The 24,802-nt window shown below is 39.3% G+C and overlaps 1 protein-coding gene across 1 annotated transcript; it reads right to left on the bottom strand.

Annotated features, from left to right (window-relative positions):
- Positions 1-794: 794 nt before the first annotated feature.
- Positions 795-24,580, bottom strand: HOOK1 (hook microtubule tethering protein 1). The gene is made up of 22 exons (XM_005521209.3): positions 24,495-24,580; positions 20,328-20,413; positions 18,689-18,761; positions 18,342-18,392; positions 17,247-17,379; positions 16,530-16,597; positions 15,242-15,304; positions 14,581-14,664; positions 11,842-12,008; positions 11,102-11,242; positions 9,812-10,013; positions 8,866-8,976; positions 8,500-8,587; positions 8,355-8,415; positions 7,792-7,932; positions 7,188-7,275; positions 6,818-6,852; positions 6,193-6,275; positions 5,705-5,805; positions 5,281-5,382; positions 4,539-4,607; positions 795-4,360 (listed from the first exon to the last, which is right to left on the bottom strand). The coding sequence occupies exons 1-22, from the start codon at positions 24,543-24,545 to the stop codon at positions 4,202-4,204; spliced, it is 2,157 nt and encodes a 718-aa protein (XP_005521266.1). The 5' UTR covers positions 24,546-24,580; the 3' UTR covers positions 795-4,201.
- Positions 24,581-24,802: the final 222 nt, after the last annotated feature.

Below are 24,802 nucleotides of genomic sequence, written 5' to 3'. Positions count from 1 at the left end.
AGCTGCCAGAAAGCTGCAAGCAAACAGGGTCAGGACTGAACACATCCTGCAGCTCGGCTCAGGCTTCCCGCACAGCTGAGCACCTCTTCCCTCCTCCCTCACACACCTGCACGTTTTGGTGCTGTGCCTGAAACTGCTTTTATGTCCTCAGAAAGCAGGAAAAGCAGCTCTTCCATAATGGCTTAACACTCTCTGGGACAGGCCCTTCCACACCAGGGAAGTAACTGGGCTCCTCATCCTCAGAGCTTCCCTCTGGAGGGCTGAAGGCTGCCAGCTCTTTACCAACAGCACTTCTGGGCTGGGGGTGGTGACAGTGGGACTAAGAATAGAGCACGTAAATCACCTGCAGAGCAGGATGGACAGGGCAGACAGTTTTCTGAATAAAAGCAAGAACAGTGATTTAGAGCTGTACCTATCCTCTATGTCATCAGGTGGGGCTGAGAATAGGGAGAGGCACTCACCTACCTCAGCAGCAATAATTACTGAGGTCACTTCACAGCTCAGCTGCAGAGGTTTAACCTTTGCACTTCACAACCCCCTTGCCCAGCTCTGAGACAACTGTCTGTGAGCTGAGATGAGGGAACCAGCTTTGGGTGGGAGGAATGAACTGGAAACAGCAGAGGAGAGCAGCACAACTCTTTACATCCACAGCCTCATTATAATACATGTCTATCCTGAAACAGGGTATTTTAGATGGTGTAAACGTACCAACGTGCAGAACCAGGTCATGCATTGCCCAGAAACACCATCTAGGGGCCATTAAATACACAGCTTGGAATAAAGACACCAAAGAATTAATTTTAAAAATCTTTATGTGAATATAAAAGGATTTTTTCCCAAAGAAAAAAATAAAACTGAAAGTTTAAAAATTAGTGCAATTTTCTTGCAACTATGCAAGACAGTGTTTACATTTGTTTTAAACAGAAGATGTAGACATCGATACACTGAAAACCTTAACTCCAGTTTCAGGGGAAGGGGAAAAAGAAACAAATAAGAAAATTACTGTACTAGACATTACCAACTCCTAAACAATTGTTTTAATTTTCTAATTTCTAAACTATTTATGGCTACCTAAATAGAACAGCAGTATTGCTTATATTACTTATTTCCAAGTAAGTGTGTATCTTAGAAAATAGAATACCCATATATATATACTTTAATGAACAAAAAAATCAGGTGAAAATTATTTTCAGTGAATGTTTCTTAATCCACTATATAATAAGGTTGTTGCAAAAGAATCTTCTCAAAACTGCTGCCTGACCCATCTTGAGTAAAAGAACCCACTAGTCCATATTTTGTATTATTGCTATAAAACACTTCTCTTCCATAGTAATTAATTTTATATAAAAAATAATTAACAAATGATATGTCATTTAGAACATATTTTTTGTTTCTTTGGATCTACATTACCCGTTTTACTGGAAACTGGCTAAATTCCTAAAAATGCTGTTAAACTTCAGCAGTATTCAGTAATTTCACCTCATATTTGAGTCTGCTCTGAACTGTGCTGATGGGATGGTACAAATTTTTCAGGAGAGCTAAGGGGCCTCTCTGTTCCTCCTGCATCAAAGGACATGGATTGACAGAGCATGTGTTGGACACAGCTGTAACACAGAAGTGTTTTTAGCAGCTTTTTGGTTTGACATGAGTGAAGTAAACATTGAAATGGTCCTGATCTAATGGTCCTTCCTGCAGAGGCAGATGAGCTGAAGTGAATACAACATCATGGCTTATAATCCAGTTATTTATTTCCACACATCAGTTCCTTGTTCACAGGACAGAACCCAGGTTTAACCAGTCGTAGAACAGCTGCTTTTAAACAGGTTCTCAGTCCCAAAGAAACTTTGAGTGATATGCACAGGCTTCACTCTTAACTGTTTGGAAAAGTCCCAAATAAGCAACATTTCATCCAATACCTGAAAACCAGATTCATTTTGGCAACCCCAGCTCGATTACTGGGGACAAACATGCCCTGAAAAAGGCTGATCCCTGCCTGTAGTTCAGGACTTAAACTCTTCCATCACTAGTCAGAAGACAAACTTTCAATTAAATGACAGGGAGGTTCTTGGTTATTTTTGGTCCCAGGGTCTGCAGTTTTGAGAAGTGTAAGTCAAAGACATTTGCTCCAAGTTTGTCACTATTCAGCACCTGACAGACTACTGACACAGCTCCACTACTGGGAGAAGTACAACAAATCAAGCCTACCAACTACACGAGTATCTGAAGGACATCCATGAAAGTTTCCATGCTGCAAAGAATGAGGGTTAAGAGACCCACTCAACACCATCAGAGACAGCTCCACGTTTCACTAGAACACACCAAATACCAGACTTTAGAAATGGAAGCATCTTGCTAAGACTTAATCTCCTGCTTCACTGCTCACCACCACCTCCCTCCCACCCACAGCACTGGCAGATTAAATATGCAACTGTACCTTAAAAACACCAACTCCACTAACACCACTGCAGCAATAAAAGACCTCAAAACCCACGAGGTAGTCCAAAGAAGCATAGAGTCCTGAAGAACACCACCACAGACAACTCTCCAACAGTCATGTGTCTGGCATGTGCCACACTTAGCACAAAACTGGCTTTTAAACAATGCCTTTTGAAGGAGGAAATCTGTTGATTGCCTATTCATACATACAGCACTGCAAAACAACCACCACAACTAAGAAACAACCCTAAGTATCAAAAATGAATGCTTGCCTTTTCTCTGGCATTACATGCAATGTCACAATTAAAAATATAAGATGCTGGGGAAGGAAGAAATCAAAGGACAAGCTGTAGTGAGGGGCAGGCAAAATGACACACTATCCAAATGTCACAATTCAAAACCTAAAAATTCTGTAAAAAAATGACAATTCTGTAAAACCGAGAACCCTGTTCTCAAATCAAAGATGGCCTTAATGGTAAGAGAGGTGTGCTTTCATGCTCACAGGAAGCTGAATTTTATATTAGATGGTGGTCCAGTACAGCACCCTCAAATACTTAATTTAAATGTATTCATTTCATTTTAAGGGCTGCTGCAATTTTATTTTATTTAACTATGGATATAATGAACTTTTTCTAGACCATTTGCAAAGAACAGACGTTAACAGGTTTCCTAAAAATACAATTCAAATCAAGAGTTAGACATTTGGGAAATAAAGTCACAAGTTTTGTGAAAGACAGCAAGTTCCTGCACACAGATTTCAGGTATCAACCCCCATTTCATCTTCTATCAAACTATTCCAGTTTATGCACTTTTCTCCCTGCCAACAAACAACCTCTGCTGCCATTAACTACCAAAGCCATCTCTCATTCCTCTGCCTAGCACAGTTAGTTCAGAATAGCCAAAGTGAAACTACATTTAAATAAGAGGAAATGCAATTTCCATGCACAGGGTTGTATAAATAGGTTGAAATAAATGGGGCTCTTTCCCACCTAAATCCCCTTTCTGCAAATAAATGCAGTATACCAATATGCCAGACTTTTAAAATATAGCCCAAACTTTTGAGCTAGTATAATAGCTTTTTTCTTACCCAGGAAAAGACAAGCTTTTTTGGCTTAAGTGAATTCAACATCTTAAAGACAGGTTTTCCTCAGTGTATATATGCACCAACTTAAGCTTTGCTTTTTTTCTTTTTTTTTTAAAATAAACTGAGAAATTCTGCTTCTCTCAAAACAAATCCTGTCTTTTGTTACATAACAACTGGTACCATACCTTTATTTTCTTCTATAAATGCAAGTACTTTCTTGCTTTTAAATTTGTACTTTCTATTCTAAAAAAGTTGGTTTCTTTTAAAGATGTTACCAACCTTTTAGATCTACTTTCAGAAGAGCACAGCAAAATGCCCAATATTGCCAGTTTTCTGAAGTACACCTTTGCATAACATCCTCCCATTATAAAAGTCAACTTTCTAACCCAAACCCACTTAAATAAAGTTTTAAATATACAGTGCCAAATTTCATATTTACAATAGAATCTGAAGGCAAATATAAATCTTTTAACTTGTGCTTGTACATGCTGCAGTTATTAAATCTACTAGGAAAACGTGCTACCTTCTGGCTGATCACCTTAATCCCTTCCTGACAGGTTCTGATGTTGTAATTTGCAGCTGTCCACCATTCTAACCTCCTCTTTCATCAAGCAGGTAAAGTGGAAGGTATAAAACATTTAAGGACACTTTAGCATGTGATTTTTCCTCATGTCCTCGTGTTTAATCAGAAGCTGCACCTGGTACTTTAACAGTGAGGTTCCTCCTGGTGTTGGTGACGTGACGCTGCTGTGCCAGGAAGGAGCGGCCAGGCCCAGCCCCACAGCTGCCACTGCTGCCCACCAGCCTGGCTTCCATGCCCAGCTTCTGCAGAGTCAGGCTCTGCAAGAGTTAAACAACAACTTAAACAACAGCAAAAACAGAAGGAAAAATATTACCCATCCTGCTCATGCTTACTTAGTATGCAGACAGAATCGTTTCCGCTGTATTTCCTAGGTTAACTAAGATTTAACTGGCACATGTAGCAAAAGATGTTTCAGTAAGTGAATTTTTGACCCACCTTGTTATACCATGCAGTTACAATCAGCTTTTCCTCATAGTCACGTAGCTTGGCCATTTTGTGTTCATTCTGCAAGGAGACAAACATCAGTTAAAACACAAATTTCATCTGCATAAACTCCCACTGAGTGAAATAAACATAGGCTGCAGAAATGCTTCAGTACACAAAATAACTACAAAGCCTAGAAGTATAAACAAAGATACTTTCATAAAAAACTGAGAGATAAATATCAGCCTGCTCTAAGAAGAGGCTAAACTACACACGTTGCAGTTAGAAACACAAATGGAACTTGGAAATCTACTGAGGATTTGTGTGGGAAAATGCACAAGAGGTCTGCTGTGTATCAGAAAATCTATAAATAATTTAGTGATCTTTCACCTGAAAAGACTGTACCTCCAGTGACTAATTGCTATTACATAATATACTTCCCTAGTACTCGTTACATAAAAGGAATGTGAGGCCACAGCATTTAAACAGTCAGACCTATCAGCCTACTGAATCATGCTGAGGAGTTCTGTATCTGCTCAGGCAACTATTCCAACTAGTCCCATCAATATTGCTGTGAAACTCAATGCATTTCCCCAATATTTTTTTGATGTTTGGACTACTGTCAACAATCCTCTCAGAATTTCAGCAAAGCAGATTTTACTGAATCACTAGGAAACAATATCTTGAATGCCTAATACCAGAAACAGAGCACTCTAGAAGATAAATATATTTAAATACATGTAAAATTTTTTACCTCTAATGTTTCAATTATTTTCTCTTTTTCCAATATCTGCTTTCTGAGCAACATAATTTCTGCTGATGCTGGATTTAGCTTGGGGTCTAAGGTTTTTATCACCTGGGCAAGGCAAAACAAGTGCATTACATGTCAGTTTGATTCTCAACAGCTCTGCATGGAGGAATGTGAGAAGAGGCTGGGCACTGGTCAGGCTGTTATACTGTACAAAAGAGAGCAAAGAGTACAAAGGAATCCTTACTGCATCTCATGCTCAGCATAAACCCTGTTTATTTTCTCAGACTTAACTGACATCAGTTGAACAATCTGTCTAAAAATGCAATTTGTAGCTACTGCTTTTAATTGGGACGTGGGGACACACACACTAAATCTGTTTAAGAATTTATGAGGGAGGAATGCATATGTTCAGAAACATGCCACTCACATTCCTTGCTTTTTCAAGGTACATTTTATATCTTTCTTCCATTGCTTTCATATCTTCATCTTTTTTTCGTAAAGCTGCTTCCAGCTCTCCAATCTTCTGGGCTATTTACAGAAATTATCAACACAGACAAAATAAAAACAGACATGGTACTTTCAGGGTTTCTGTGTCCTCCTGATTTCACCATTCCTCAAACAGAGGATGATATAGAAGTTTAAGTTTAGGAGGTTCAAGTTCTTATTTTTGTTTCAGCTGTCCTACCTGACCCTGAAATCCCATTTTGCAGAGCACTGTTAACAAACATCATCCCCCCCAGGATCCTCTCCCTTCCTACCACCACACACAAAACTCCTCCACACCCCCCAGTTCAGTTTTAAAGCTAAGTTGCAGCAGAAAGCCTCATCCAGAAAAGTATCCCACAGTCCAGTTTCAGAAGAAACTCAGCACAGTCTAATTAAAAAAATACCAACCCCCCCCCCAAAACAACTCACGGTTCTGAGTGTCATAAGGCTGGAGCTCTGCAATATCGGCCTCTTTCTTCTGTAACTCATCATGAACCTCATTCAGCTTTTCCCTGTGAATGAAAACTTGGGCTAAAGATTAAGCTCACAAATAATTTGAAGTTTAACAGCTGGAAGCTTAGACTTTATGACAGAAGTATTTAAATAAATATTTCAACCTCTAGCAATTCAGGGTTTGAATAGAAAATACTAATATCAGAAAGTTGTAACTTCTGAATTGATTCTCCTTTAGTTAAAACCAGGAAAATTAATAATTAAGCCCCTCCAGCATCATCTTAGCAAGAACTACATCTGCTGAAAGGACTGAAAATATTTCAGGAGAGTGGAATACACTTTGAGTGATGGTTTCAGCAGTCTGTTGTAGAATCAGAAGAATTAAAATGTTGCTGGTGATGAGACAGTGAAGTGGTACTGGTACTAAAAGATCCTCATGGTCAGAGTAAACAAAACTACAACACCAATATTTAACTCACTTTATGCATAACTCTCAAATCAGTGGCATAGAAAATAAACAAACATCCCTACCAAGACTTGAGCAATTCCTGTGTTCTATTTAGTATAAATAAGCTATTGTGGATGCATGTGCCTTACTTACATGTGTGCTGCCAGTTTCTGCTTCAGGTTGCTGGACTGTTGAAAGCAGAGAGTTAAAATTCAGTTGTACTTCAGTATTTCATACCATGCAACATTCAAGTGCTCTTACAAATGAGCCAAGAATACTTAGCATTACTAAATAAGCCAAAGCAAATAAATCCATTGAATGATAAAACCAAGGACTTTTAAAGTAAAGTAGAAGGGTTACAGTTCCATAGAAGGAATCACATAAAACATGAGCTTTGCAATTGAACTGCAATTGATATGGAGGTATTTCTCAGATACACTGAAAAATAAGATGCACATCTAAACAAAGGACTTGATGCTACACTGGAGGACTTTAAGCAAAGCTGGCAAAATGTTTCACTTACTCCTTCAGTCTTGGATCCCTGCTCCTGTAAAGTCTTTTGCATCTCTTCAATCTGCTGGCACAATCCTCCAATACGCTCTTTACTGAGCCTTTTAGGAGGAAAACACAGTTATTGCCCATCTAAATAGTTCACAGACAGATTTTTCCATGTAATTAGTTTTTCAGAGGGTGTACCCAGCACAACTGAAGCCACAAATAAACTGATTTCAAACGCTTTTAGTTTGACTAGAACTTCTGCTGAAACAAACACAGTTTTGAGAAAATGTAACTATCAAAAGTTTTCCTATTCTAGTAAAATGTTTTATCATTCATTGACAGACAATTCATGGTCTAACAGTCTGAAGTTCTAGAAATAGAGCTCACGTCCATTCTTGGTCTATCAAGAGTGAAGAAGAGTGTCCTGTAAGCCATACTTCCTTCAGGGTATGGTATACACAGATCTACCACATTTAAACCACTTTCCTTCTTCCTTGCTTCATAATCCTTCATTTATGATTACACAGGTAAAAGTAAAGGTTCCTACACTACAGATGCAAGGCACAGGTCACCCTGAAACTCCAGAGATCACTTTTTGCTGTATTTTAAGATGCAGTTTCACCCATTACCTGTTCTCAGTTTGCAGCTCGTTCATTAACCGGTACCTCTGCTCCAGCTCTTCCTGGAGCTCTGCAATCCGTTCATTTTGTGATGCTTCCTGCTCCAGCAGGAGCATCTTATTTTCATGCTGCAGCCGAATAAACATTTCTCTGAATGAAAAACAACAACAAACAAGCCACTGCTGATAAAGAAGGTGACTAAGAGGAAGAAGTAATAGTCCTGTTCATTCCCTCAACTTTCAACTGAGCCAAGCAGGTTGTACTTAATGATATAATGGGGATAACAATACTATTTGTTATTAAAATGTAACTTAAAATGTTTGAAAACTTTAAGAGATGTAAGCAGAGTTTTAAATTGTCACTCCAAACCCAGATTTATACACAGCAACCTGATATGGTTTTAAGAAAAAAAGCAAAGTAATTTTAGTATGGGGAAATAATTATTAACACCTAAGGTAGGGGCAAAGCAAGGAGTGGGACAAATAATCACATTGATGAAAATACTGAACTTTCACAAAAGTATTGTCATGCCCCTCCTATGAACATCCCAAACCTCAACCTTTGGGTCTCACCTATATTCCACTGGCAGAATTTCAGCAGCAAGATTGTCATGGCTTTTAAAACGAGATTCACCTGAAATCACATGAGGAGTTTAATTCAGCACACTTAAAGAAACCTCTAATCCAAATGGAAGAGTTTCTGAAGATAAAGCAGTACCTGTTTGACTGAGGTGATCCTGCTGCATCTGTGTACACCGGAGCTCCTCATTTGTCTCTCTTAATGCATCACACTGCACTATCAGCCTCTAACAAGACACACGGTGGAATTAGGTCAGGCTGCACCACTTTTAAGACCAAATAACATTAATCAGAAGTAATAATGACACATGCACATTTTAGGTTGGTCTTGATCTTGGAGATCTTTTCCAACCCTCATGATTCGATGAGTCTATATTATATGTGAATGCACACACTCAGGGCACCAAACTTCATTTTTATGGTGGCACTGCTTCCAGGAAGGTTCTCCTCAAGAGATGATCTGAGAGAGATTTAGGTGCTCAAATAAACTCTTAAAGGGACTTACCTCTTTTTCTTTCATTAAAGCTTCATATTTTTCTTCAATTCGCTTAATTTCAAATGCCAGCTTATCAGCTCTTTTGGATTCTTCAGACAACTTGTTATGAAGCTCCTGGACCTTTTCATAAAAGCATTATTTAGCACAGGAATGTTGCAAGATGATACTTTAAAAAGCTACATTAAATTGGTCCCTCTTGCCCAATTCAGCCAAAATAGAACAGCTGGCTTCTTAAGCTTAGGGAAGCAGAGATGGGATAGGGGCCTATGTGTTGTGGGGGGGGTTATACTGATTTTTGGTTGGCTGGCTTTGGTTTTTTTGGTTTTTTTTAAATTTAACTCTAATTCCTACAGAAATTAAAATGTAACTTCTAATTTTCATGAAGAATGGTAAGAATATGAGAATGTAAGAATGTAGTGACAGGATAGGGGGAATGGGTTCAAATTGAAAGAGAACAGGTTTTCATCAGGTACTAGGAAAAAATTCTTTTATGTGAGGGTGGTGAGGCACTGGAACAGACTACCAAGGGAAGCTGTGGGTGTCCCACCCCTGGAAGTGCTCAAGCTCAGGCTGGATGGGGCTTGGAGCAATCTGGGATAGTGGAAGGTGTCCATGCCCATGGCAGTTGAATGGGATCATCTTCAAGTCCCCTTCCAAGCCAAACCATTCTATGACTCCCTACAAATGATCTCTGTAATAGCTGAACAACCTCTCCCAGGCACACAAATTACCTCAGGGTAAAGAAGAAAAGCCTGCAGACTATGGACTCTCACATCAGTTGAGAGGGCAACTACAGCTAAGCTTGCAAATTTAACAGGAAAAAACCCACAAGGGAAGAACAGGGTATGAAGGAGCTTTCCCAACTCAGAAATTCTAAGAGGACAATGTGGGGTTGTTAAGGTGTTCCCAGCTACCTGGGAAAAAAATAACCTTTCAAACACAAGTGCAGCACTACCTGTCTTTTGTAGGTTTCCAGCTGGGCTCGTGCTGCATTGGCTTTCTTGAGCTCATCCTCCAGACTGACGGTGTTGTGCATGTACATCATGTTGGTCTCCTGCAGGGACTTCACCTGCTTGCGGAAATCGTTCAGATCCTGCAGCTTCTTCCGATACACTTCCACTGTTGACTCCAGCTTGCTCGCCTTGTCTGCAGTAGCCCTTGGGGTAGAAACAGCAATCAGAAGAAAAGATTACAAAAGTCAAACTCTGCTGACACTATTTTCAAAGAGAGATGTGACATGCTTTGCAGCAGTTACATTTCACTGCTTTATTTTTAAATGTATAATTGACACAAACTTGCTTATAAAAACTGAAATCAGCCAGCCTTCGAGTGAGACTGACAGTCACATGCCAGAAATATGAGCAAGGGGTTAGTGGGTCAAATATCCCTGAGGAATTCCGTGGCACCACAACATCCTGTACTAGACAGGCACCTCAAAATACTGGTACCTGCTATGTTCTCACTGGGGAATTATACAGAATTAGAACATAACTGCTCTATGAAAATGATCACTGGCAGATACGACCAAGAACTGTCAGCTGATCATTAAAAAAAATCTACATGGTAAGAAAACATTGGGACCATAATTTTAAAATTAATTTTAATATCTGTGTTTATCTGCATTCAGATCTCACCAGGAGGTGGTACAATAATGGAAAAAAACTATAGCTAGGATTTGTTTCTGATGTTATTTAAGAACCAACAAGTTAAGCACCTGAAACCACTTTTCTTTCCATGTTTTATTCATATTATTTTATGAATAGCAGATCTCCTTTCACAATACAATTTATTTTGGATATTTCTTGGGTGGTCTGGTATTTAATACAGTTTACACAAGCTGGAATGTTACATTAAATTCTCATTAAGATAACTGTGTGTTTCATCTTCATTTTGTTAATGATCTTAATGATTTTAACCTAAATCTGGCCTAGAATGCTGACACCAAAAGTTAGGTTAAAATTCTAGCTGTATATATATTTTTCTACATGAGGGCTTTCACTTTCTGTCCCACATGAAGAAGCTTAAGCTCTGTAGTCATTAATTCTGCTTCACAGACAAATTTCATGTGTTATTCAAACAATGGAGCCTTTCCCTGAAAGCCTGCACTTCACCTCTGCTTTGCCAAAGAGCTCATTCAGGTAAGATCTGCAGAAGTAACACCTCAAAAAAATCTTGTAAATAAAAACCCTTGGAGTTAGCCATTAAATCCTAACATTGTGTGTGTGTAACTCTCCCTGCCACATACCTAAGAATGTCATTTTCATCTTTCAAGGCTCTTGATTCTTCTGCCAGAGAAGTCAGTTCATTGTTTCTATGCTGCAGCTCAATCAGTTGCTTTTCTAGATCTTCACAGTGGACACGATAATCATCTTTTGCAGCTTCAAGCCTACCAGGTCAAAACCAGTACCTTTGTTAGGAACTCATCATTATTGCACAGTTTCATTTAGTATAGTACTAGAATTATTAAAAAGAAATAAGATAAAAGGAAAATGACTGATTTAAGTAGCTGGGAAAATGTTACAATAAACATGGAACATTTTGTTGTCCACCTGTTCAATCACACTGCATTGAACGCTGCAAATTTATCACATCAGCATAAATTAATCACATGAAAAGTGATTTTGTTTCCCAATGTGGATCACAGAGAGAGACTAACATGTGAGAGAAATCAGCTCAGTAGAGAGACACAGTAGTGTTGGGGGTTTAGGGTTTGATTTGTTGACACACAAATCAGCACTCAATTTTCTGCCTTCCATCACTTTTTTGGAAGTATTAGAGAGCTATGCCAATTGCAAACTGGTACTTTTTAGAAGAAGTAACAGATTATTTTTCTTTTTAATATAAGGACTGTCTTTAACATATGCGTATACAGCACTAGACAGCTTTTAATGCAAAGAAATTGAGATGGGAAAGCCCCAAAGAGCACCGGAAATTTTCAGAGTACATCAGACAAGTGAGAGATTTTGGGGGAAAATAATTTCATACCTGAAGTTTTCTTCTTGCAATTGTTCCAGCTGCAACTGTGCATTAAAATACTTTTTTGCAACCACAGTATTTGGATCATCAAGAGAATCGTCTAATTGCTCTAGTCTGTCATTCATAATCTCATTTTCTGACATCAAACTGTTTTTCTCATCCTGGAGGGCAGCCACCTGGCACAGATAAAAACAGTATGAACACTGTAAGACCTGTCCAAAGAAGTGAAGCAAGACAGCAATACATCACCAAATTAGTTTGTGAAAAAGGCTGAGCGTTTAGAAGTTTTAGAATGTAGTTTACAGAGCACACTTGAGCATACAGATGCTTTAGTGTATGACATTTATGAAGCACTGAAGGAAAAGTCCCTCTAAATAAAAAGACAAATTTCTGTAACTGAAACCACCGTAAAAAGGCAGACAAAGTGATATGGAGAGAAACTGCTACTTCCAATAAAAACACCGTGGACAAAAAACTCTGAGTGTTGCTGCAAGAAGTGTCCATCTTGCCTGTAGCTGACAACCAGAAGCAGCATGGCATGGCCAGCACCCCAGGCTGCCGTGCTCAGCGGGGAATGGCTGCGGGAAGCGGGATCGGCCGAAGCGCACACGCACGGACAGCCTGGCCAGCCTCAGGGGGAGCATGCAACCCTGGCAGCACACACACGGCTACCTGGTGTCACAGCTAAGCACAGGGGCTACAACACTTCACTGACAGGAGCCAGCTTCACAGCCAGAAGGATTAAGAGGATAGAACCTTTAAAGTTTGTCTAGTGAAAGCTGCTGTGTTAATTTTAACGTCCTGTTGAACATAAGAGCACGCAGCGTGTGTTAGTCGACTGCATTTAAACAGGGACAATATGCTTTTTGGGTTATGTTTTCCTGAATTATAAAGTAAACCTACCTTTCTTATACTCTTGGAAAATATCAAGGAAGACTGAGACCTTACAAGTGAATTTATTAAGAATTAGTTTAAATGAGAAGTGTCAAGTCAATATTACGGCTTCAAATAAAGAAAATAAAACATATCATGATGACATTATTGAACAGATATAATCTACAGTGCACAATATTAAGAAACAATTCTTTTGTGATAATTTAAAAATCTATCATTCAAACAGATGGAGGTCAAACAGTAATCTGCCACTTCATTAGGTGCTGGCTTTCTAGGTTCACTCCTTTTTATGTACCAAATGTCATTTACTATTTACATGCACACACCCAAGTAGAGAGCACATCTGAGCCTTGCTCAGCCTCCTGTTCAAGGGTCAGCCACTCCTTAAGCATGCACATTATTTGGACTTTCAGAATAATCCTGAAACATCACTCATCTCAGACTTAAAAAAACCCTAAAAATCAAACTATTAAATCTGACACAGCTCAGAGCAAGTTTGACATCTTTTCTCAGTTGCTTTCTGGTGGTCTTCTTTTTTTATTATTTTAACATGACAGAAGTGGTGTCAGAGTCAACAGAAACTATGAAGAGAGGTTTTAAAGACGCATCACAGTATTACAGGGCTGTGGTGTCATCAGCTCATCTGTTTATATTCAGTACCTTTTCCCTTGAACACCTTTCACCTGTCCTGAGCCATGTTATGAACAACTGGCTCTGTATCACCTATGATTAATTAATAAAGAATTCTGGAAAACAAAAGCCAGGGAAAACAGAAGAACACCTGGGACTTCTCCTGCAGATTCTTCTCACAAGCATTTTTAGATCTTTGCTTTCACTAGGAAGTCTTACTACTGCCCCAAGAAAAAAAGGAAATTAAATATCAATCCAATTATAGCAGTAGCTTCCTTGGCATGGCAAAGTAGCTCTGAGCTGCTTTAGACACGAGTATTTTGCTTTTTCAGTGTCACTATCAGTAAGAAATGTAAAACTGGCTTCTGCTTTTGTGGGTGTTCATTTCCAGAGGCTCACACAGCCAGTACAGCCCTCTGGCTTCTACAAGAAGATGCCACCCAAATGTTCTCTTTGTGCAGAGCCAAATCTGACATGAATTGCCTTCCCAGATAAAACTCTTTCTATTCTCAGATTATAGTGCCACAAGGGAGTGGCTAGTAAGTGATTTTTTTTTTCTTTAAAGTCTTGATTGAAATGCAAATTTCTCTTTATTGTCATGAAGTCCTCTCTCCTTTCTCTCAAGAGTGACTTGATTAACTGCTATATCCATTAAAAACAAAAATAGGCCTATTATTAGTGTTGTTTAAAGATGCCAGCAAGGATCTATTAGTTTTCATTATTTTTATCCTGAAATGTCCTCCATATTGCAATTGTGTATGAGAAAAAGTTAGCAAGTTTTAGATAAATTACAAATTTTTGTCATTCATCAACTCCTATTGAAACAGCGTAATTTCCCTATGATTAAATCTAATTACTGTTTATGACATGAACTGGATTTTCTGGACACAGCACAAAAGACTAAGGAACTAAAAATGAAAAGGGCGATTTTTAAAACCATGATAACGTTGTTTTAACTCTACCTGATACTAAGGGTAAACATTAAGCTACAACAAAAGAACCTTTGAGATAAGCTGGCACAGGACCTCAGCATACACTTCCATCAGAAAACTCTTTCCAGTAATTGCATTTTGGAGTACAGAATAATTGCTTTTCCCCCACCAGCAGCTACAAATTCTCACAAAAATTTGAACAATGCAAAATGCACTCTGCCCTTCAAAATGTCTGCATCTTAACAGCAGCACCACTACATATTAAAGAAATAAACAACTGACTGTTTCTTACCTGCAAATCCAGCTCTTGACATCTTTGTGCCAACTCCTCTTTTTCTGCTAGTGCTTCCTGAAGATCTTCCAAGGCTTTTTTAAGCTTTCAAAAAATAAGGCAGTCAATCACTATGGCCCATATGCAAAATATTCGGTTAGAGCTTCTAAAATGCCTCAATTGCTTACAGCCATTGTTTAAGTTGGCTGTTAGGTGCACACATTGATACACAAACCTGTAAATACTCTCCTAGATCAGGATCCTTGCTCATTTCACTTGCCTTCTAAATGATTATCACACTTAGAAAGTAAATTATTGAAACACAACTACTTGGGAAACTACACAGGAATGTACTGTCACATTTCCAAATCCCTTTAAAGACAAGTTCATTTTATGGGCAACACCTTGTAGCTTTCAGATTACAAGGAATTTTCACAACTCCTTAAAAGTAACCTGAAATAGCCTGACCCCCTCCCTGCAACGTAGGTTTGCACTGACCAGTTTCACCCCATGCAGGAAGATGACACAGCAGTCACTGTGGGGTTTTTAAAGAAGCTATAGAATAACACAAGTTTTCAGTTCATTAGCACTGAAAACCAGCATTACTTCATTTAAGGGATGGCCAGATAACAATTTACTGTTTAGGCTTGATCTACAACAGGAACACAGATCAGACAGTTACCTGCTGTTCCACTTCACTTGATGCATCACATGGGGAAGGACTTGTTATTTCCTTGCTCATGAGCTACAGAAAGAGGCCACAGGTAAAAAAGGTTAAACTACAGCTTATACGAAAAAAGGTTAAATTAGGGGTTACAGATCTGTAAATTCAATGTCTACTGAGTACCAACTGTATTCTCCATTGTGTTATTGCATCCCTTCAATATACCAAAACAGATCAATAATGCTCCTCCTCATCTCATGGCTGGTAAAGATTTAAACAGATCTATAGTAAGATGATTTTTTACCTTCCTCCTCTCAAAATGAATCAAATTTGCAGTAACATTGTATTGGATGAATGTGATGTGTTGAAGGTATTGCCACCCCCTAGTCAGTCAAACTGGAATGAACCAGAAGACAGGATTTCACTCCATTAATTTAACAGTTACCACACTTTTTTGTGTCCCATTAATTGCCACTAAACAAACAATGAGAACATTACTTCTCTGATACAAAGATGTACAGTGTGTATTTACCAGCAATTAAAGGGCTTTACTCCTCACTCAGAAATTACTGAATTATTTCTAGACCTTCTTCTAGAAAGTTTAATTAGTCAGAAGACAACAAACACAGGTTTTGTGGATTAATTTCTACCAATAGGACACATACAGCTTTAAAGACTATACAATTTAAATCTAAGTTATAAAGCTTATTACCAACTCCACTGTTACCTTGACGAGGGTGCAAGTACACACCACCTTCTCTTCACTGCCAGTATTTAGTTTTTGCCTCTCTTCACACTCTGCTTCACAGTCCTGAAGCTCTCAAAAGCCAGTGACTGTAGAGCTAAGCTGTGAGCTGGATCACTAAGATGATCCAACCAAGAACAAATTAAGACAGGAGGAGGAGCACACCATGACAAAAATAGAAGAGATGCAGCTGCAAGCTTCTAAGTCAGAGGCTGGAATGGTCTGTCAGAACAATGCAACCTCACAAACACAATCAGCTTAACTCTGGGACCAAGACTACAGCACTGGGAGAAGAATTTCATAATCAGTGGCTGGCAACTGTATACATTTTTTGTGCAGAACAAAAGAATCTTAAGCATCTGTATGTTCGGGCACCATGAGTCTAAAATCAAAACCCTTTGGCTGGGGTTTAAGGTCTCTTAGTCACAGACCTCCCAAATAATTTAGGGAAGTACTTATACTCCTCCCTGACCTTTGCTTGGATGAAAGAAATCACAAAGGTCTACAAAAAGGTATTTGGACATCTCAACTGACAGCATCAGGCTGTGAACTGTTACCTACCTCTTGAATGGCTGTCATGACAACGTGTTGAACAGACTCCTCAAGGGTCATGATATTCTGTATGTGCTCTGTGGAAAAGGGTTTGTAGTGATTCATGACAATGTTCATCTCCTGGGTTTGAGTAATATGATAAACTGATTGCTGAAAGATCCAGAAGAAACTATTATCCATAAAGCTCCCTCAAAACAAGTACTGGTCTCTTTACACAGAGTACCATTACCCACCATCATTATTATCCAGTAATATGGCAGATAATCACAGAAGATTATAAACTCTTAACTGGACAAATTTATACTCTGCCTAAGGAGAGATGCCATGAGAGCATGGAGGATTAGTTCTGGTATCGGGAGAGGAAACAACCAATTCAGTCTTGAGCCTCGCAGGCAGAGAAGCAGTTTCTAATTTAAGGACTTAATTTAATTTTGCTGTATTTGCATTTGAATAGTAAATTCTAGGTCTTGGTACATATTCTAACAATATGAATAAACCATACACACTTTAGACTATATTTTTAAACCTACTCTGAACAAAGTTTTGAGTTTATTCACAGATATTTCCGAGGGAATTTCTACTTTTAAGTGAACTCCAGTTTCAGAAGAGGCATTCAGCAAATTAACAATGTTGATGGATAAGAAAGAGAAGTTTCTACATCTTTTCCACCTTAACTGCCACCTGAGGCAGTCTGCTGTTTGCTGAGCAGGTTAAGGTGGTGCCTACCTTGTTTCCTCTCACAGTTGACTGCACAACCTAAAATAAGCTGCAGAAGCCTTCCCAGTTCAGTGGGATCCGAGTTCTCAGATATCCGGGTCAAGTCTGGAATAAGCTCTTCTGCAATCTGCTGACCCAGGAACTGAAAAAAATTTTTACAATTATGAGAAAAAGTAGACTCTCATTTCTGTACAGTGTGGAAGTCTGGTATCATGTAGGCAATCTGGACTCAGTGACGAAGCCAGAGAAAATTCTCTAGAAGTTTGTTACCAGGTTTAGTTAACTGAGCACTTCTACAAGAAAGTGACAATAATAAAACTTACTGGGACAGGTCTCAAATACGAAAGAACTCATTTATTTTAGCAACATAATAAAAGAAGGAATTAATAACACTTCTAGATGAAGTTGCTTCCAAATCCTTCAACAAGCTCCTCATAAAGCTTAAAGAAGTTCTACTTCTGGGCCTACCTCAGACCTGGCAGCACATCAGGGCCTGGCTTTTGGTGTCACAGCTCAGCACAGGCAAGACCAGGAAGCCACAAGATCTGGCAAGTTTTTCTAGACCATACCCACTACATAACTGTAACCACATCAGTATCGAAATTCAGCAATTTTTTTAAAACTCAAAATACAGCAGCCTTTTATGGCTACTCTACTCATCCCTGCATGAGACAGAACTAACTTTCTGTGTCCAGGAGGATTCCTACCTTGGCTCCCAGCTTCCAAATAAATATCATAAAGTCTATGCTGGGGTGGCTGAGTCTGTTCTGTTGTGTACAAAAGGATTAAAACTTCTCTAGACAAGAGCAAACATGAACACACACACAAAAGTCAACAGGATTCTGCAGCTCAGTCCTTTCAACATCCACCTGGGCAGAGACATGGTTCCCAGTTCATACTCCAAGAGCCTTATCTGAAACACACCTGCTCAAATTAATTTCATATTCACTCAGACCTCCCACTTAACAAGTAATAATCATACACCTTCTGCCTAAAAGGTCCTCAAAACAAATTACAGCTTTTTTTTTCTACTTGGAAAAGTCAAGGGGAGCAATAATCATCGTGTTTAATGATGAGAACAAAAACAAATTGTTTTTTCCATACCTCATGATAGTAGTCCATAATTCCTTGCAGTATCTTCTTCAAATTACTGGACTAGATGTTGTACATGAAAGACAAGGTTACAATTTTATTTAAAAAATTACTTTTTATTAAATTAAATAATTTCTAATAAAATGGTTACAAGGTAGCTCTATGAAAGGGAAGTATCACAGCAGAAAATCCCCATCCAATAACACTGGAAGGCACTTAAACTATCAACAGACAGTTCAAGCTCATTTCAAATATCCTTGAAAACCGTGAGCTTCATTCCTTAGGTTTTGGACTGCCAGATCTCAGGACAGTCGTAACATCCAACCACAAAAAACTTCACTATCTTCAGTTTCAAATACCTTTATTCTCCAGTTGTCACCAACATCTTCTTTGATGCGATTGAGCCAAGATGCATCAAACCAGGCAACATCTCTGAAATAAAATTAAATTATTAATCAGTGAGCACAGACTTAAATAAATAAGACAGCAAATTCCCAGCATTAAATCATCTGATGCTGAACTCCAGTGTCTGACAAGGCATGAATTCCTGAAGATTGCAAGATAAACTTATGTCACAGGAAATTTCCATCCTGCTGGCTCCATTAAGGCACATTCCAGGGCTGGGAGAATTCCTCTGTGTGCCTGAGCCAGCTATGGATGGAGCACAAAGATGTGTAGGCTTTTGACATGCTGAATTTTTATACCTGATATAGCAACCATAATGAGGTAAAGAAACATCTTTTTTTGATAGTTCTGACATTATGTTTGGTACCTATTCTTGTAGGCTGGATTAACTAACATTTACTCCAAATTGTCAAAGGCACATATGAAGAAAACACTTGAATACTGGCATTTTGTATATTTTGTATGTCTCTGGTTCCCCTGGGCAGAAGGGGATTCAGTTTGCCAGCATAAACAAGGATGAATTGCTGAGGGAGGTGTTTACACACACTCAGCTGCCAAGCAGTACAATCACAGCATATTTAACAACATTTAACTTTGACAGTGCACTGTTTATTCACTGGTCCCAAAGCACCTAAAAAAGGACAATCATTATCCCCACTTGCACATGAACCAACTTGGTGTTAAGAAGTTTGCCCAAAGCATGTGGCTGCCCAATACCCAAAATACATGGGAAGCAACCCCTGGCAAGCCCTAAATCAATTTTTGCTATGTCTGGAAAAAGGGTGAGCTATGTCTTTAAAAAGTACATTTAAAATCTTTACAAACATACAGGAGCATTTCTGAACTCATTTTTTGGGGGGTGGATTGTGATAGTGTTGAAGTAATTTTTTACTAACTACAAAATAATACTTTGAACCTGAGGTGGTCATGCAGACTTCTCTTCAATTATCCGGGCCAATAATAACAATAAAATTCCAGTGATGACTTGTAGCATGATAATCTTTCAAAAGAAAGACTTGCATTACAACCCTCTATGCAAATTTCAAAACCAGTGGTCAGTTTTGAAACTCAGACTACCAATCTTCATCACACCAACAGAATAGTTCATCAAAAGTAAAGTAACTCCTAATATTAATTGTAATTGAAGTTTTACAATTCTTGTCTTCCACACCAATAGTAAGTTGTCATTTAAAACCTAGAACTTAGATCTAAATTAATTGTACAACCTCAGGAAAAAAAGAACACAAAGCCATGGCCTTTGGAATCTTTAGTTTCTCATTCCAAAAAGGAATGTATTGCCTGAAGCATGGAAATAGTGCTGATGGGAAAAGTGAAAAAGATAATGTCATCCTTACCCAATTACCCCCAAGTATGAATTGAATACTGCAGTATTTGTGTATCTTCTCATCACCTTTTCCACCACGTCACTAATCAACTATCAGCTCATCCCCAAAACAGCAATACAAAGGCACAACCTATCTTCTGTTATAAACTATCCACTCTGAATTTCTGCCTACTTTAAAAGCAACTTTGTCAAACACAAAAACCTCAGGCAACTGAATCCCTCTTCTTCCAGCAGAAGAATCAACTTACATTTGGTGAAGCACCTGAGCCATGGCAACCCCGTTAGTCAGGTCCTGGACATCTCTGCAGGGCGCAGCTGTATTGAACGTCTGTAGCTACAACAGGGAAAAACACTGGGGTTTAGTTCAGTAGACAATAAATTAGCTGCCATCTTCCTTCTCCCCTTTCAGGCACAAGCATTTAACAAGATATCTTTCTACTTGAAATCCTTTTTGAACCACACAGACTTTAAGGCAACCCAATTATCTCAACACTTATGACTGTTATGACTGGTAGCTTACAAAGTTGGTATGAACACCCACACTCTGTTTTTTCATGCTAGGCCTTCTATTGTAAAGCAGATTATGGAAAGATAACTTGGTTGACTAAAGTAGTATTTAACCAGCCTTTAAATTATGTTGCAGTGCTTAGTTCTGGACATAACTACCTAAACAAATAACAGCATCATTAATAAGGTGTGAAAGTTGACGGGCAAAAAAAAAATCCAGTCTTTTACTATAAGAACTTAGTACTAGAAATAGGATGGGATTACCTCAATGTTAAAATGTTTCTCTGTTTTAAATATTGTGAGATTTTTTTCAAACTATCTCTAAGGTTATAGCTAACATTTTGACAGAATTAGCTGTATACTTAGAATTGAAATACAGAGACAATCAACTCAGAACTAATTATTCTAGATGAGAGAGCCATTTCCATACACATCAGTTCATCATAGTTACTCAGAAAAATAAACAATAAACAAAACAGAAAGCTTATTATTAGTACCACTAGAAGACAGAATAGTATGGGAGCAAGTACAAATCCTTATAAACCCCTTCCACTGCAGAAACTGATTTAACTCACTGCATTTACAATGTCCTAAATTACCTGTCCCTCTGCAAAAGGGATTTCCCAAACATCCTGTGCAACACAAGCTTCTTCAGAACTCCTGGTAAATGACCTTGTGTTTTGGAAAGGGAGCTACTTGGAACAGAGTGATGGAAAAGCAGATTCCAGCTGTGAGAATCAGAGAGTTTTTGTCCACTCTGTGTCTATAAAGAGTGATCATAATTCTGAATACTTGTTTGCTTCCTTCAAAAAGAGTCCAATCAAGCCAAGAGAAAAATATGCAGAGCGAGGGTTTTTTCCTTTGTTTGTTAATTTAAAAAGTGGTTTTAAATCTTGTCTTACAGGAAGTGAGAAGTCAGTAATCCCTCATAGGTTACATAAAAGATTAACTAGAGCACCACAGCCCAAAGCTGCTATACCTGGCAGCACTGGCATCTACTACTCCAGCAGCCTCAGCACAAGCACGGGCATGCAAGTTTACATTCCAGGCTGAGCTTCCCAAATCCAGAGGTTTATGGCACAATATTGTGATGCTGCCATCTGGATATATCCCTCATAAAGCAAGGAAACTGCTATACACAGGTGCAAGCCTTTCACCAGAGCCTGTTAGAATACATAAACAAAGCCTTAAAAAACCCTGACATGCAACATTGCTTTATGCATGATCTCCCAGAATAGAAACAGCTAATTAAAATTAAGTTAAAAGTAGGACTGACAGTCTAGGTTTCTCTATGTATTTAAAAGTAACATGAGGACCTAGAAATAATGAGAGATTCAAATTATTTATTAGGGGTTCTCCAAACATCATGCCAGCCCAATCATTTCATCAAAATGGATTTTTACTGTTCTTGCAAAACCAAAAAAAGTGGCAGGAGTGGGGAGGAGGTAGGGAAAGAAGAGAAACCACAGACTTCAGGACTGTAGCAGCACTCTTTTTCCCCTCATTTTCTTAGTTTTACTAAATATAAGCTCCAAGGATATGCTGCTACTCATGCTGAAAACCATTTTGTGAATTCCATCCCAAGTGGACTCTGCCACTTGCTGCTACAGCAGAAGTTCTTCTCTCAGATACAGAGCTATTCTGCTCCCAATATACAGCTGAAAAGTTAATTTTGTAGCTCTGCCACCAAACATTTGTAGATGAAACCTGAGTGTTGAGAGTGCCCAGCAGAAATCAGCCAATCCACCTGGGGAAGGTGTGCCCTCAATTTCATCTGACAATGAGGGGTTGAGTTTCTCCATTTCACACCCAGGTTATACACACAAGGGACAGAGGTTTTATAGAGTAATACAAGAGATTTTAAAATAAAAATAAACATTCCCATGCTGAAACCAAGTATATTAATATAATAAATCAGCCACTGGATGGACATTACCAGTGGTGCCAGTGCCAAGCAGTGCATTTATACTGGAAAATGTTTCCAATTTAAGATGTTGCATCCAGTCCCTGGTTTGGAGGGTAAGGCAGTACAGCACTGAAAAACATCCAATTAACTTTTCCTCTACACAGAGGAAAAATAACTAACTTTGAAAATTGTTTCTACTGCAGATTTTGAGTTCCACCTTAGCAGGTGTTACTTAAGTCAATTTTTCATGGATACTCATAAACATTACTCTTATAATTCAGTTTAAGCTGCCTTATGTTTTTCCTGTCAAATCCTCAGAAGTTTAAATTCAATGACACCTGGGTTGCAGAAACAATAGGTAACATTTTTATTTGAATATTTTCTTTCTTCTCTGGACGCAGCATGTTTTCCAATATCACATTTGGTAAAATAAAAATAGGAAAATGCCAGATCCGGCAGCAGAACACAATCATAAGCATCTGCTTGTTGTATTAATGAGTAAACAAACTGAGAAACCATTAGAAGCAGAGAGTTACAGAACCCTTTTCTCTCCAAACATAGATCTCTCCCACATCACTTTCTTCCCTATCATTCACACTGAAGTTCAAATTGTGAAAGGATGTTTCAAACACATCCAAGTGTTAGCAATCAGTTTCTAAGTTGCAAACTAGGCCTGAGAAATAGGGTGCTAAATTAAAAAATGTGCATCTGCTGAGTGCTGTATAGAAAATCTGAACACAGGGCTGGGTGTTCTTTTACACTGACAATTGCTTAGTTTAAGGCCAGTTAAGGTTCCATTAAGATTCACGATATAATTGCACCTCTTGCACTGTGAGGATATCATAAATGACTAAAAATATTTAAAGCAGGAATTGTGAAAAATAAAGTAGTTCAGCACTGCTGCCCAGATTTTTGTGAAAGAGTTCAGGAATACAGTGATTTGTTTTGCTATTGAATCATGATGGAGCTATTCTTACTTGACTACTGAGGGGAAAATACAAAATTAAAGAGCCCATAAAAAGAGAAAGATTAAAGAACAAAAGATATCTAAAGCAGACAGAGGTGAATACAAGACCACCAAAATTCCAGAGACCAACAAAACCTTGGGAGAGTACAACATCACTAAAAGGAAAGTGGGAAGAGGAAAAGAAAGGAACAGTTTATTAGTGATTTATTACAGACTTTAACCCATCAACACTTCGATACTGCCATGCAGAAATTAAGAACACCTACTCAGGCCACTGTTACTTTTATCAGTTTCATTCCTGGATTTCTACAATGCCGCTAAAACATCCCTTCTCTCCATGATTTACACTTCACAGAGGCAAAACACCTGCTATTTCTAGAGAAACCCTCCACACAGGTAAATGTGACCTTTCCTGCCAAGATTTCATGCAAAAGCTCTATTTAGTAGTTCCTTGTCACCACAATTACTGCACCTGCAAGACCAGAATTACAGACAAGGTCACAGAAGAAGCTTGGAAAGAAATATAAAGAGGAAGCAAGAGTGATTGATGAATTTAACAAAGATGTTTGTACTCCATGACCTTAAAAGTCTTTTCCAACCAAGTTGCCTCTAGCACAGGTAACATCACACACCCAGGTGTGGCATGCCTGACTAATAAACGCTTTAACCAGCCGGTATGAACTGCTCTGAGGTTTCTGCGCCTGTCGATTCAAATTAATTGCATTTATTTATTAATATTGTTAATTGCCGAGTAGTTTCCACACTGTAGCCACCGCTGGAGAGGCCCACGGGATATTCCAACCACCACATCCACACCTCGAGGGTGCCGCGGGAACCTTTTGCTGGCTGTGAGCAGCGAGTCCCACGCAGCCCCCACTGCCGCGGCCGTGCCCGAGCCACCCGCAGCTCCCGCTCCCGCGGGCGGGGACGGAGGGAGGGGTGGAGGGAAGGATGGAGGGAAAAGCCCCACGCCGCTGGCACCTCCTCGCTGCCCTCGAGGGTCCCCAGAGGCGGCAGAACCCCCGCGCCACTCACCCAGAGGATGAGGCTGTCGCAGAGCAGCGGGTCCGCCGGCTTCGCCTCCATGGCGGCGGCTGCGACAACCCCGCGTCCCTCCCCTCCCCCCCCGCCCTCAGGCCGCCCCCGCTCCGGCGGCTCCGGCCGCGGCTCCGCTCCGCCCGCGCGTCCCCGCGGGGGCGGGGCCACCGCCAGCGCCGACCACTCAGCTCCCGCCTCTGCCCTCAGAGGCCGGGAGTGACAGCACTTCTGACCAATCACAGTGGAGGAGCGGTGCGCTCGGGCCAATCACGGTGAGACTCGTTAGAGGCGGGGGTTGCCCTCAC

The sequence above is a fragment of the Pseudopodoces humilis genome, chromosome 10 (genome assembly GCF_049639895.1).
Source record: "Pseudopodoces humilis isolate 2021_Gansu_Grassland_sample_001 chromosome 10, ASM4963989v1, whole genome shotgun sequence".
NCBI lineage: Eukaryota > Metazoa > Chordata > Aves > Passeriformes > Paridae > Pseudopodoces > Pseudopodoces humilis.
This window is presented reverse-complemented; position numbering and strand designations above follow the sequence as displayed.